General features: G+C 33.2%; 1 protein-coding gene across 9 annotated transcripts in view; it reads left to right on the top strand.

Annotated features, from left to right (window-relative positions):
* Window positions 1–15,470, top strand: part of MIA2 (MIA SH3 domain ER export factor 2) — a 105,311-nt gene that overhangs the window by 47,665 nt on the left and 42,176 nt on the right. For 6 of the 9 annotated variants that reach the window (XM_024762029.1, XM_024762027.1, XM_024762030.1 and 3 more), the window contains 6 exons: window positions 6,078–6,149; window positions 7,741–7,767; window positions 8,325–8,435; window positions 9,104–9,175; window positions 9,723–9,827; window positions 13,570–13,692. In XM_024762029.1, the coding sequence (XP_024617797.1) occupies window positions 6,078–6,149; window positions 7,741–7,767; window positions 8,325–8,435; window positions 9,104–9,175; window positions 9,723–9,827; window positions 13,570–13,692 (510 nt within the window). The remainder of the gene's footprint in view (window positions 1–6,077; window positions 6,150–7,740; window positions 7,768–8,324; window positions 8,436–9,103; window positions 9,176–9,722; window positions 9,828–13,569; window positions 13,693–15,470) is intronic. The other 3 variants (XM_024762032.1, XM_024762033.1, XM_024762028.1) reach the window with 1 other exon arrangement.

The raw sequence follows: 15,470 nt of genomic DNA, 5'->3' as shown, positions 1-15,470 counted from the left end.
GGTTTTTTTTTTTTTTTTTTTTTTTTTTTATTGAAGTATAGTTGGTTTACAGTGTTGTGTCAGCGAGGTTTTACTTTGCGTTTCCCTGATGGCTAGTGATGTTGAACATCTTTTCATTTGCTTATTGGCATTTATATATTTTCTTTGGAGAAATGTCTACTCAGTTCCTTTGCCTATTTTTAATTTTTAAAAATTAATTAATTAATTAATTTTTGGCTGCGTTGGGTCTTTGTTGTTGCACACAGGCTTTCTGTAGTTGCGGTGCACGGGGGCTACTCTTCGTTGCGGTGTGTAGGCTTCTCATTGTGGTGGCTTCTCTTTGTTGTAGAGCGCAGGCTCTAGGCATGCGGACTTCAGTAGTTGTGGCATGCGGCCTCCGTAGTTGTGGCTTGTGGGTTCTAGAGTGCAGGCTCAGTATTTGTGGCACATGGGCTTAGTTGCTCCGTGGCATATGGGATCTTCCCCGCCCAGAGCTCAAAACCATGTCCACTGCATTGGCAGGCGGATTCTTAACCACTGTGCCACCAGGGAAGCCCCCTTTGCCTATTTTTAAATAGGGTTATTTGTCTTTGTTATTGAGTTCTAACTTTATATATTATAGATATGAGCCCCTTATCAGATATGTAATTTGCAAATATTTTCTCTTATTCTGTGGCATGTTCTCCTCACTTTCTTGGTGGTATCTTTGAAGCATAGAACTTTTTAATTTTGGTGATGCTCAGTTTATCTGTTTTTTCTTTTGTTGGTTATGCTTTTGGTGTCATTTCTAAGAAACTGTTGCTTAAAACAAGGTCACAAAGATTTACATCTGTGTTTCCTTCTAAAAGTTTTATGTGATTAGCTCTTATGTTTAGATCTTTGATCTATTTTGAATTAATTTTTGTATATTGTAGTAGGTAGGGGTCCAGCTTTATTTTTGGCATGTGGATATCCAGTTGTCTTAGCACTGTTGTTGAAATGACTAATCTTTCCCCATTGAATTGTTGTGGCATCCTTGTTGAAAATCAGTTGACCATAATTGTGAGGGTGCATTTCTGGGCTCTCAGTTGTATTTCATTGATTTATATGTCTATCCTTAATGCCAGTTTCACACTGTCTTGATTCGTGTAGCTTTGCAGTAAGGTGTGAAACTGGGAAGTATAAGTCCTCCAACTTTTCAAGCAAGATCATTCTGAGCCTTTTGCATTTTCTATGAATTTTAGGATCAGCTTGCAATTTCTGCAAATAAATTAGCTGGGATTTTGATAGGGCTTATGTTGAATCAGTAGATCAGTTTGGGGTTATTGCCATCTTAGCAGTATTATGTCTTCTGATCCATGAATATGGGATGCCTTTCCATTTATTTAGGTCTTCTTTATTTCTGTAATATTTTGTAGTTCACAGAGTATTAGGTTTACACTTCTTTTGCTAAATTTATTTCTAAGTATTTTTTCTTTTTGATGTTACTGCAAATGGAATTTTTGAAAAATTATCTTTTATTTGCTCATTGCTGGTATAGTGTTTATTCTCTTGTTATTTTCTAAACATTTGTGGGACCTTCAGAGAGGTCTGCTCTTTTATTTCTGACAGTAGGTTGATTGTCTGTCTTTCTCTCTTTGTCACCTTATCTTTGACTGTGGTTTAGCAACTTTTTTAGTGTTTCCAAAAAACAATCTTTTGGCTCAGTTGATTCTTTTTACTTTATTTGCTTTCTAATTCATTACTATCTTTATTACTTCATTTTTAACTTTTCTTTGGTTTACTTGCTTTTCTTTTTTATCACTTCTTGGGATGGATACTAAAATCATTGAGTTTTTAGCCTTCTTTCATAATTTCTGCATTAAAGTTATAATTTACTTGGCAAGTTTGGCTTTTATTAAAGCATCTTGTTCGTTTTGATATGTCATGATTTCCTGATCATTCAGTGTAAAATATTTTAAAAATTTTATTGTGATATTTTCTTTGAAACATTGGTTATTTGTTAGGATATTTATTACTTTCCTAACATATGGGGATTTCCCAATAGTTTATTTGTTATTAAGTTTTAGCCTAATTCTACCTAATTATATTTAATTCAGAGAATATCCTTTGTATGATTTCGCTCCTTTATTTGTTGATTCTTAATTTCTGGCTTTGCATAAGATTGATTTTGGTAAATGTTTTGTATACAATATACATACATATATATTATTATCCTTGTGTCAATACCATACCATTTTATTTACTAGTTTATTGGTATATAAATATAAAAATTGTCACTTGTTAATTTTTTATTCATATCGTCTATTGGTTATTGAGAGAAATATGTTAAAATTTCCCATTAATATTGTAGATTTGTTTTTCTCTTAGTTTTATTATTTTTATGTATATTGAGGCTATGTTAGATGCATATAGGTTTAAAATTATTTTCTTAGTTAGATTGACCGTTTTATCATTATGAATACCCCTGTTTTATTTGTAGTAATTCCTTTTTAAAAAAATTTTATTGAAGTATATTTGATTTATTACAATGTAATGTTAATTTCAGGTGTACACCAAAGTGAATCAGTTATACATATACATATATCCACTCTTTTTTAGATTCTTTTCCCATATAGGCCATTACAGAGTACTGAGTAGACTTCCCTGTCTCGAACCTGTGTCCCCTGCATCAGCAGGCGGACTCTCAACCACTGCGCCACCAGGGAAGCCCCTGTACCCCTTTTTTTAGATTCCACATATAAGCAATATCATATGATATTTGTCTTTCTGTGTCTGACTTACTTCACTAAATATGACAGACTTTAGGGCGATCCATGTTGCTGCAAATGGCATTATTTCATTCTTTTTAATGACTGAGTAATATTCCATTGTATATATGTACCACATCTTCTTTATCCATTCCTCTGTTGATGGACATTTAGGTTACTTCCATGTCCTGGCTATTGTATTGTAAACAGTGCTGCAATGAACATTGGGGTGCATGTATCTTTTTGAAATACGGTTTTCTCCGGGTACATGCCTAGGAGTAAGATTGCTGGGTCATATCGTAGTTCTATTTTTAGTTTTTTAAAGAACCTCCCTACTGTTCTCCATAGTGGCTGTACCAATTTATATTCCCACCAACAGTGTAGAGGGTTCCCTTTTCTCCATACCCTCTCCAGCATTTATTGTTTGTAGATTTTTTGATGGTGGCCATTCTGACCAGTGTGAGGTGATACCTCATTCTGGTTTTGATTTGCATTTCTCTGATAATTAGTGATGTTGAGAATCTTTTTATGTGCTTTTTGGCCATCTGTATGTCTTTTTTTGGAGAAATGTCTATTTAGATCTTCTGCCCATTTTTTGATTGGGTTATTTGGGTTTTTTTGATAATTGAACTACATGAGCTGTTTGTATATTTTGGAGATTAATCCCTTGTTAGTTGCTTTGTTTGCAGATATTTTCTCACGTTCTGAAGGTTGTCATTTTTTGTTTTGTATTTGTTGTAATTGACTTTGTCTGATATACAGTGTAACAATCCCAATTTTCACTTGGTGAACATTTGTGTGGTAGATCTTTTCCCATTATTTTACTTTCAACCTTATTATATACTTTTATTTAAGCTGTCTCTTTTGGAAACAACCTACAGATGGGTTTTGCTTTTGTTAATCAGTCTAAAAACATCTTTTAATTAGATTATTTAGTTCATTTGCATTTAATGTAATTCTAATTTATTAGGGGTCAAATCTACCATCTTAACTGTTTATTTTCTATTTGACCCACCTGTCCCATGTGGCTTTTTCTCTTCTCTTGTTTTCTTCTGGATTGAAATAGTCATTTATTAATTCAATATTTTCTACATCAATGCATTTGTTATAGATTTTATTTTTTTAATGGTTACCTTAGAGATTGCAACATGTATCCTTAATTTATTAAATTCTAATATAAATTTGTGCTGTTGCTACTTACTGGATAATGCAAAGATCTTAGAATGCTTTAATTCCACTTGCCCCCTTTTATTTATGTATTTTTCTTCTCATTATTAATTTATTTTTATTTTTGGCTGCGTTGTGTCTTTGTTGCTACACGCGGGCTTTCTCTGGTTTTGGCAAGTGGGGGCTACTCTTCATTGCGGTGCGCAGGCTTCTCATTGTGGTGGCCTCTCTTGTTGCGGAGCATGGGCTCTAGGCACATGGGCTTCAGTAGTTGTGCCTCACTGGCTGTAGAGCGCAGGCTCAGTAGTTGTGGCACACGGGCTTAGTTGCTCCGTGGCATGTGGGATCTTCCCAGATCAGGGCTCAAACCCATGTCCCCTGCATTGGCAGGCAGATTCTTAACCACTGCGCCACCAGGGAAGCCCTGTTGCACTGTATTTTGACTTTATATAAACCTCCAAATCGTTTTATTATTCTTTGAAACAGTCAAGATTCATTTGGATTTATCCACACATTTATTCTTTCCATTGTTCTTTATTCTTTCTTTCGTTTCCACCTTCTATCTGGGATGATTTTCCTTCCTCCTGAAGGATAGAGAAACTTCCTGGTCTTTTCTTTTCTGGAATATACTGTTGATAAATTCTCTTAGTTTTTGTTTGTCTGATTACGTCTTTATTTCTCCATTTTGTATAATGCTGTTTATAGAAGTCTGAGTTGGCAGTTGCAGTTATTTTCTTTAAGCACTTTGGACATCTCATTTTACTGATTTTTTTCCTTGGCATGTTGTTTGTGGGTCAAAGTCAGCTATAAGTTTTATTGCAATTTGGTGATCTTGTTTTGTATTTTTTCTCTTTCAATTTTAAAAATTGAGGTATAATTTTCATATAATAAAAAGGACATTCTTAAATATGCAGTTCTGTGAATTTCGACAGGTATATTCACCCATGAAGCTACCACTTCCATCAATACATAAAACATTTCTATCACCCTTATATTTCCCTTGTGCTCATTTTCACTCAGTCCCCTACCCCTGCCAGCAACCACTGTTTTTATTTCTATCACCATAAATTAGTTTTTGTCTGTTTCAGAGTTTGTATAAATGAAATCAGACTCTTTTGTTTCTGCCTTTTTTCAGTTAGCATTGTATTTTTGAGATTCACTATGTTGTTGCATATACTAGTAGTTTTTTAATTTTAACTTGCAAGTAAATTTGCATTACATCAACATATCACAATTCTTTTTATCCACTTACCACTTAATGTGGTTATTTCTAGCTTTTGGCTATTATGAATAAAGTTGCTATGATCATTCTATCTTTTTGTGTGTGTGTGTGTGGGGGGGTATATGTTTTCATTTCTCTTTTGTAAATATCTAGTATTAGAATTGGTAGGTCATAGGGCAGGTATTGTATAACTTTATAAGAAACTATCTGGCTACTTTTATGATTTTCTCTTTATCTTTGATTTTCAGCAGCGTTACTAGTTGTCTAGATGTGGTTTCTTCTATTTATCATCCCTGGGCTTCATGATGTTCTAGAATCTGTGGCTTAATGACTTTCTTTAGTTTTGTAACACTCTTGATCATAACCTTTTCAAATATTGTTATTGCTTTCTTTTTTTTCTCTTCCTGTAATTTTAAATATTTGTATTTTAGTTTTTTACTATATCCCATGTATCTCTTATGTTCTTTTCTGGGTTTCTTATCTCTTTGTTCACACTTCAGTCTAGATGTTTTCTTCTAATCTAGCTTCCATTTCACTAATTGTCTTCATCTGCGTCTAATCATCTTTTAAACCATCTTAATTTCATTTATTTCCTTTTTCAGTTCTAAAGTTTGTGTGGCGTTTTTGTAGTTCTTTTTTTCTGGTTTAATTATTTTGGTTCCCCTTACATATCAAGCTTACTTATTTTAATGTCTGAAGGAGAACTGTATTACCTGAATCCTCCAAGAGTCTGCTCTCTTGCTCATTTTTTTCTCTTGGTTCTCAGTCAGCTCTTGTTTTCTTGAATGCCAGATTATTTTATGTTGAGTATCAGTAATAGTATAACAGAAATTATAGTGGTAAATTTGAAACTGGGGGCAATGTTATCTTTCTGCAGTGAGGATTTACTCTTCCTTCTCATGGAATTGGTGGGTCATAGGGCAGGTGTAGTTTGGAATAAAATTTACGGCCCTTTTACTTACAGTGTTGCTTTCTTTCAGTATGAAGGCTTAGAGTCATCTTTAAAGGATGCCAGCTTTGAGAAGGAGTCAACAGAAGCACAAAGTTTGGAGGTAAAAACAAATAGTATAATTATAAAAGTTAGGGGGAAGATTCTTACTAAATAACATAAATTTTGAAAGTCATGTATCTTCTCAAAACTCACATTTCAAAGGAAATGTGAAAGAGTATCTCTAGATGTTAAAACTTAAGAAGTTAAATATAGGAAACAGAATATTAGTAAGTAGCATAAGGTATTTTAAAAATTTGAGCTCTTGTTGATAACTTGTTTTGAGTGAAGCATACTCAGTTCAATGTAACCTAGAGCTATGTAGAAGCTCTTGATTCTTCATTCCTGGGAAGCGTATTAAGGTAACCATTTCTTTTTTGACTCAGTTTGCTCTAGGAAGGAAAAATAGGATTTATTTTCATAAATTTAGGAATAGTTGGTAATGAAAAATTATGTAAGTTGAGGCAGTACTTGCCTTTACCTCATACCAATGTATTAGGAGCTGACTAGAATTAGACCAAAGATTTATGTTATACACAGTGGTGTGCTGGTAAATGTTTAACAACTGGCTCTTTAGAAAGCAGGAGCTTTTGTTTGTAGCATTTGCTGGGTTCTGTTGTGTAAATACTCCCACCTTGACCAATTTCAAGGTACCAACATGATGCCACTGAATGTGGAGTTTGGAAGAGATAAAGAGTCAGCTCTCCTGAGTGAGGCATGATTTAGGTAATAGTAAGGAAGGAAACTGTGATAATTTGTCATTTAGCTAAGCTATGACAGATTAGGGTAAGTAATAGCAATTTCTTTAGAGATGGAAATGTAAAAAGCATACTAATATTAAAGTAGAAAACAATGGACTTTGTACCGTTGTTGTACGAGTTCAGTCAGTTCAGCTTGGCGGTTCTCAGTCACTGATGTCTGTAATCATCACAAAGCATATGTATCATGAATCAGAATTTCTTAGTAGAGTCCAAAGGAAATTATAAATTGAATTCCAAATGAAATTAATTTCTTAACCTTTTCTTTCTTCATTTGTTACCTATTAATATTCTTAAGAACTTGTTGAAATTGTTGTATTTTATTTGTTGACCCTCTGTTTTAACTGCTGTTATGGTAGTAATTTATTAGATTGATTAAAAGATAATTTTATAAGGAATTTAGCATGCTGACAAACCAGCAAAAACTGGAAAGCAAAAATATTTACTCAAGCTTTGTCATGTTGTGGATAAAATAAAACACACCAATTTTTTCTCAGGCATTGAATTTATGTAATCTGGCCATAAAATTAGCTAAATTTTTACTTTATAATGAATATTTTGGAAGTTTTCCTCTAATTTTAGTAATTTTTTAAAACATATAGTGTTTATTTTCAAGATTGGTAAACATAGTTGAATATAAACTATAATGTGATATAATTACAAAAATTGATGTTTGAATCTATAGATAAAATCAAAACAATAGAGTAATTTTGATTCAAGTCAGAGAATTCATAGAATTCATATATTCGTATTCAGATAGTCAAATTTGGGGAAATATATATATATATATATATATGTAAATGAGTTTTTTAACCAGTATGATATCGTATGTACTTGTGCTACTTTTATTTTGGCCTACATTAAATTCTTTGATTCTTTTGGTTTTTTTTTAACAAGTTTGTTGAAGGATCACAAATATCAGAGGTATGTTTATTACAGTATTTAAAATCCAATTGGAATAATCCAACAACTAATCATTTTAAATTAAAAAGGTCACAGAAGATATGTCTTAATTCAGTGTAGAATATTATTTTGATTGTTTTTTGAATTTATTTTTTATTTTATGTATTTATATTAAATTTGGTTTTTTTCTTATGGTTTCTTTTACAATGCTTTAGAGCAGAAGTTGGCAAACTACACTCTGAGCTCTCCACCTGTTATTGTAAATAAAATTTTATTGAAACACAGCCATGCTCATTCATTTACATATAGCCTTTGCTTTCTCACTACATATGCATATCACTTGAATAGCTGGGACAGAAACTATGTGGCCTTCAAGCCTAAAATATTTACTTTCTGTCTCTTTATAGAAAAAATTTGCGATACCTGCTAGTATTGCTGTTATTTCAGTGTTATAAAAATGAACAAATATATAAACTAGACTTATTTAACTTATAGTATATGCATTTGATTACACTCATCTGATTTATCTTGACCAAAACTTCTCATGTCAGTCTTATAAAGTTGGCTTCCTCTTTTAGGCAGTCTGTGAAAAGCTGACTAGGTCCACATCTGAACTTGAGGATGAAATACTCATTCTAGAAAAAGAGTTAGAAGAAGAGAAATCTAAACATTCAGAACAAGATAAATTGGTAAGATTTTTGTGTTTTAGGAAACTGTAGGAAAAAGAAAGTTATTGAGTTTAAAAAAATGATATGATATTGGTTAAAGTATTACATGCACTGTAAAAAAAAAAAAAAAAAAAAGAAATCCAAAGAGTACAGAAGGCTGTAAATTGGAGAATAAAAATTTCCAGATCCACTAGCTCTTTTCATTTGTTAGAGGTTACCATTATTATGTTACATTTCTTTCATATTCTTATAGAAATTTTCTATTTGCACTATGGAAGTAGCTCACACAAATAATTTAAGTTGAACAGTCACATACATAGTGGATTTTTTTAAATTACTCAAAACTTGTATTAAGAACTTTAACTTTCCTTTATTTGTCTTTCTACTTTAAAATCTGTCTTAAGGAGGATCTTGATGTGTGTGAGATTATTTAGTAAGATATGATGCTAGTGGACTTCTTTTGTGCCTATATAACTTAAGTGTTACGAAATATTAAAGATGAGTTGAAATACTGTTATGTAACTTTTGTATGAAATCCCTTTAAGCATATGGCTGAGAATGTTTCTTAATTTGAACCCTCACTTTTGGAGCAAAAGTGTTAGGTTAATAATATAGTTAATATATATGGCATCTTGGAAACTGGAGGAGTTTAGTATATACTTGTTTATTGATTTATACTGCCTTTTTAGTTGGCGGATATTTCAAAAAGGATACAGTCCCTAGAAGATGAATCAAAGTCCCTCAAATCACAAGTATCTGAAGTAAGTTGAATTACTTTAATAGCTCTGTTGCTTTTGAAAATCACTTACATTTTACTATTACTTTTATAATTAAAGAATAAGCTATAATGATAGAATTCAGATATATTTTAAAAATACAGGGTATCTGAGGAAAGTTCATTTTTTCCATTGGACAGTATTTATTGAGCCATTGCTATGTACTGGTCACTGCTGAAGGTGATTGGCACTTAATATTAGTAGACAAAATAGAAAGGCTCTTGTGGATTTTAAATTCTGGTAAGAGAGACAGAGAGTAGAAAGTTAACAGAATTTGCCGCGTAGTACATAGAAGGTTACAGGAGGTTAAATCATTTGTCCAAGGTCATGTGGCAAGTTAGTGGTAGAGCAACTAGACCTTGAGTGACTAGACCTTGAGTCTAGGCCAGACTTTTTTTCTGCTACAGCATGCTGCCTCTCCTATTAATATTGGCATGTTTTTGACTTTAATTCCATGTTAGGGAGTGTGTGTAAAAAAGAGCTATTGTATTAAACTAATTCTTATAATCTCAATATGTTGTATTTTACTTAGGCCAAAACAACCTTCAAAATATTTCAGATGAATGAAGAAAGACTTAAGGTAGCTATAAAAGAGGCTTTGAGTGAAAATTCTCAACTTCAGGAAAGCCAGAAACAGGTTTGTACTGTAAACGGACTCCAGCTTGTGAGTATGTAATTATAAACGTTCTGGGCATAGTCATGACTGACCCATGCTAGGGGCAAAAGTAGGCTCTTTCTGGATACCACAAGATCAGGACAATCTCCTATGTATCCTATGGTGTCTCTTTTATATAGGATACAGAGGTCTGTATTCCTGGAACCCTCTTCCCCCAGGAGTGAAAGTAAGCCCGGGCACTCAGCATTTTAATAATAATAATAACAAATAACATTTAGCACAAATCTTCAAAGCCAGACTGAAGGAGGGCAGAGAATACCGTGAGAGTTATTGCAGCTGTGTGTCTGGGCCCTGAAGACAGAAGCAGTTGTTGTGGCAGATCTAATGAGGATTTAACTTTTACCTTCTTCCTCCCCACATATGTGTACACTGCCACATACCCAAATATATTTCCTCTCCAACTGTTCTCCCGATACAGTTATAACTTTTCAGTGGGAAAATTTTTTAATGATTACATTATTTATGATTTTCTAAATATTACAGCTGAGACACATGGTGTGCTCTGATTACATATGCCGTTTCACTCAACATTTTATTTGCCCTAGAGTTAATAATTGTCTTCTTTTTATACCTATCTGTAATTCATCTGTAGTTCAATCATATATATCTCTTTTAGAGATTATGTAAATATTTACGTGTTCAAACGCTTTGGTTAATCTATTAATTTCATTTTTTCCTTGAAGCAGTCCTTCCTGGGGTCTTCCATCCTCCTGGTCCAGTAGGAACTTGTTCTCTAGGTCTGTTATACTTCTGCTGTTCTGAGGTTTCACTTCACCCCCATCCTTTCCCTTGTCTTTCTTTTGTGTTAGATCTTTTATTTCCTGTGTCCTACCTGTGCTTTTATGTGGTGAATTCCCTTGATTAGCTTCCTGAGAAAAGGTATAGGAGGTAACTTTTAAAAAACTTTCATGACTTAGACTGTCTTCTTCTTTCATACTGTTAACATTTTGGTTGGGTATCTTCTGGGTTGAAATTTTTTTTTCTTGATATTTTGACATAATTGCTCTATTGTCTTCATTTTCCAGTATTACTTTTGAGAAGTGAAATGCTATTTGGATTACTGAACCTTTTTTGTGACCTACTCTTTTCTCCGGTAGAAAATTTTAATATCTTTCATTGTTTCCAGTTCTCTAAAATTTCATGATGGTGTGCCTTAGTGTGGGTCTTTTTCTATACATTTGTTGGATACTCTCAGTCTGGAAACTTGCTCTTGATTCAGTTCTGGGAAATTTACTTAAATTATTTCATACTTTTTGGGGTGTATTTTGTATGATATATGAAATTATTGAAAATGTCTATTTTGGTTTCTTTGTGTCTGTGGAACTTTCATTCACTTATTCTCTGATATTTTTCACTTTTAAGAGTTCTTTGTTTTGCTTATGCCTTTTTCTGGTTTCATGGATGCAGTGTCTTACTTTGCTGAGGATATTATGGTTTTTTTTTTCTCTTTTTTGACAAGTTTTTCCCTGAGTTGCCTTGTTTCCTTTGAGCTCCTTTATTTTCTGTTTTAGTCTATGTCTTTTATCTAAGAGTTTCTTTTTTCAGGTATTTGATGGTTCTTGGGTGTCTGCTCATTTAATAGTGAAGCTCTCCAAATCTAATTGGAAGCCCTGTGTGTGTTTTTTGTGGACCCCTCCATAGGGTAATCTGGCTAGGGTATTTCATTGGAGGATCCCTGATTGTTGGTATTCAAAGACCATTTTCCACAGGGATGACTCCTCCATAGTTCCCATTTGGGAGGTATAAGCCTGTTTGCCAGCAGTGAGGTAAGCAGCTTAGTGAGGTAAGGAGGGCTGGTATCTCACTCTTCATTTCAGTAAGTCAACTTTTGCTTAATGCTTTTATGTTTTCAGCTTGTTACTCACACCTTTACCTGGGTCAGGTGTCCCAGAGTTTCAGATTCTAGCTCTCCAGAGAATAACCTTCCAGGTTCTTGCCAGGTGTGTGTGTATGTGTGTGAGTGTGCCTATGCACGTACATGTGTGCATGCATGTGAAAGACAGTGGTATGTGTGGGGGAGAGGGATGGATTGAGCATTAGAGTGTGTGTATATGTGTGCGGGGAGAACTTAGGGGATTTTCTAACTGCTTTCCTCCTCTTTTCATTCCACATATACCGTAGTACTTGTACCTCCAAATCATAAGCCATTCTGAGTTGTATCAAGTCAACCTGCTTTTAGAGTCTCCCATCTTCTGCCTTAGATTTCACTTCTGTCTGGTCTTTTACTGTGCTTCCATCTCTTTCCACTTTCCTCTTCTAGAATTATCTTTTTCCTCATCACGTTTTCTCTTTTTCCTTGAGGGTTTATGCTTTTTTTCCCTTAAACCTCTTTACTGTCATCTTAGTAGATTTCAGGAGAAAGTACACCCTGTGTTAATTTTGCTATGTTATCAATATAATCAAAAGTGACCTTTTGTACCTTGAAAAAAAATTTCACCTAGATTGTCTTACTCTTTATAGCTGCTTTCATCTAATTCCTTTTTAATCACCAGAGTTCTTGAAATAAACTATTCTGTATTCACTGATTCCATGTTCTAACACATTCCTTCTTTAACCTTATAAGACTGCATGCTGTGTATGCAGTGTCTTTAGTAAATCACTAGAGACCAGCCAATCACCAAATCTTTCATTCTTCAATTCTTATTTATTTTTAATCTGTCAGTGTTGTCTTATTCTATTATACATGCATGGAGAAGGATTGGTTTTTCTTGTGCTAGGGAATATGCTAATGAAGCCTTAGTTTTTCAGAGAAACCCAGTAATTACTATTTGATAGAATAGAGTTTTAAAGACTAAATAAAATTGGCCTTTTATATATATATATATATATATATATATATATATATGGTGTGATTCTTTTGTAAATTGCTTGCTGATTCTATTTTTTTTGGGGTGGGCTATTTTTCTTAATGACTTCTAAGAGCTCTTTGCATGTTAAGGTTGTTAACGCTTTGGTATATATAAGAATTTCTTTCTCGTTACTTGTTTTTAAATTTTATTTCTGTTATTTTTTGATTTGCAAAGCTTTTAAGCAGTATGTAGTTAAGTTTATCTTTTATAACAATCTTTATCTTTTATTCATGTTGAGAAAATCTTTCCTCTCCTGTAAAAGTATATACAGTAAAAGATTATGCAGAATTTGACCTGTTCTAGATTAATGGTATTCTGAAGGTTAATTAACCACAAAATGGCACATGATTAAAAAAATAAATTTTAATACAAGTAAGGTATGGCATGTTATATGGGATATAAGGAATGGCCAAATCTAACAAATATGTTTGTCTTAGAAACCTTTTTATTTGATATAAGTTTATTATGTAAATCAGTTGAAGAATGTTTAAGTGTCTTATTTTGCCTTACCCCTGTTTTGAAAGTTCTTTGAAAACAGGAGCCCTTCCTTCCTTCCCGCTTTCCTTCCTTCCCTTCTTTCCTCATTCCATTCCTCCTTTCCTTCCTCTCTCCTTCCCCCCCTCCCTTTCTCTCTCCCTTCTCAGTAACACATTGTGTTGTATATTTATTAGTGGTACACCTAGGTATATAAATAAGTGCATCTACACCTACATATGATAAGATAATGAGGTACTTTTCCTTTTTGTGAGGTTCTATTAATGATACACCTTAGATATATAAATAAGTGTACCTACACATAAGTATGATGAGATAATATGAGTTGCTTTTCTTTTTATTTGGGGTTTGAATTTTAGCTTTTACAAGAAGCTGAAGAATGGAGAGAGCAAGTGAATGAACTTAATAAACAGAAAATAACATTTGAAGACTCCAAAGTACATGTGGAACAAGTTCTATGTGATAAAGAAAATCAGATGAAGGTAAATGACCCTGCTGGTTTAGTGAATGAGTTAAGCTAGAATTTTATACTAATTTATGGAATTTGAAAATTTTTGTTTTTAGCAGCTTTTATTTTGATAATTTATTTGGCCAAATTTGAGGAAGTGTACTTTTGGGCATACATTCCAATTTGTACCAGTGTTGATATCCTTGCTGCCTAATGTTCCTTGAAGACTTTGTAGATTTGTAGTATATATACATCTATATTCCCTGTGTCCTTTTTTCTTCTCTCCTCTGTATTTTAGCCTAGGTATTTAGTGAAGAAAGACAAAGGATATTGGATTTTACCTTTTATCTTAAGATTGTCATCTTTTTTTGTTGATAAGAAGAGGTTGGAAAGAATTTTATAAACTGGACAAATGAGGTTATGTGTATTAGATGAATGTCTTTAATACTAGATTAACTGATACATGTACTTTTACAGAGAGGAATACTTTAAGTAAATCTAATTGAAATTTGACTCCAATAGGAATAAACTAGTTGATATTACTATTCGGATTTGTTGATTTTTTTTTTCCTACACCCCGTCTCTCCCTCCTACCACTTTTTCCTGCCTACCCTTTTATTTAATTAAATTTAATTAATTAATTATTTTTTTAACATCTTTATTGGAGTATAGTTGCTTTACAATGGTGTGTTAGTTTCTGCATTATAGGTGAATCAGCTATACATATACATATATCCCCATATCTCCTCCCTCTTGCATCTCCCTCCCATCCTCCCTATCCCACCCCTCTAGGTGGTCACAAAGCACCGAGCTGATCTCCCTGTGCTATGCGGCTGCTTCCCACTAGCTATCTATTTTACATTTGGTAGTGTATATATGTCCATCTGCCTACCCTTTTAAATCTTATACTTTCAAACTGCAAACAGATACTCAAGTGTAAATACTAAGTAATAAGCTGTACAATTAGCATTCTGTAATCTGCACAATGGAGTGGATGTTTTCATCTTGGAAGCTATACATTTATGCTATTTACGTTGCTACTAAGGATGTTTTTAAGATTCCATCTTTAGGATTTGTATTCATAATTTGTTTTATTTTTTTTGTTTTTTTCCCTAAACTTACTCTACTAAAGAACTTGGGACTCTTCCTAACAGAACAAGAATGAGATGCTAATCTCAAGCTCTACTCAAAGTTGTAGGCCATGATATTTGTGCCTGGAACTCAAGAGGGAGGAGATCGAAGGGTGGAAATTGTAGAGCAGAATGGGTTTTTTTAGGTGGGTCCTTCCACAGAAATATGTGGGACAGTCTATTTTATTCTCTATGGTTTAAGAAAATCTTCCTTTATTTAAGAAAATTCAAAAAAGTACTGTTGGAAAACCTCTAATGTTCCAATTCAGATTCTCTTTTATAATTTCCTTTTCTTTATGTCAGTTGAGCTCCTCAGCTAGTTGTTTACTTGAATAAATTGAATCTGTGAAATCTGTGATTTTTTTATATATCATGTACCTCACTTGAGGATTTGTTTGACTTCACACAAAATTGACTCTCATGTTAATGACCACTCTTACTATGGCAAGTGAGAAACATCACGTAAGAAATGTTTTGTTGCTTTATAGTCATGTGATACTTTTAGCAAAAATGGGCCATTATCAAGTATTGTATTTGATTATAGGAATAACCAGTTTTGATTTTTAACTTGCAGAGTTTAATAGTAAATAAATGTTAGTTTTTGAGAGTGTTTACATATTTTATGCCAGGTGGAGAATAAGAGCTCCTGTACCGTCATCTGTGTGGATTGATTTTTAGACTA

Source organism: Neophocaena asiaeorientalis, unplaced genomic scaffold (assembly GCF_003031525.2).
Source record: "Neophocaena asiaeorientalis asiaeorientalis breed wild unplaced genomic scaffold, Neophocaena_asiaeorientalis_V1.1 scaffold190, whole genome shotgun sequence".
NCBI classification, from domain to species: Eukaryota; Metazoa; Chordata; class Mammalia; order Artiodactyla; family Phocoenidae; genus Neophocaena; species Neophocaena asiaeorientalis.
The sequence above is the reverse complement of the archived record's forward strand: the minus strand, read 5'-3'. Positions and strand labels throughout refer to the sequence as shown.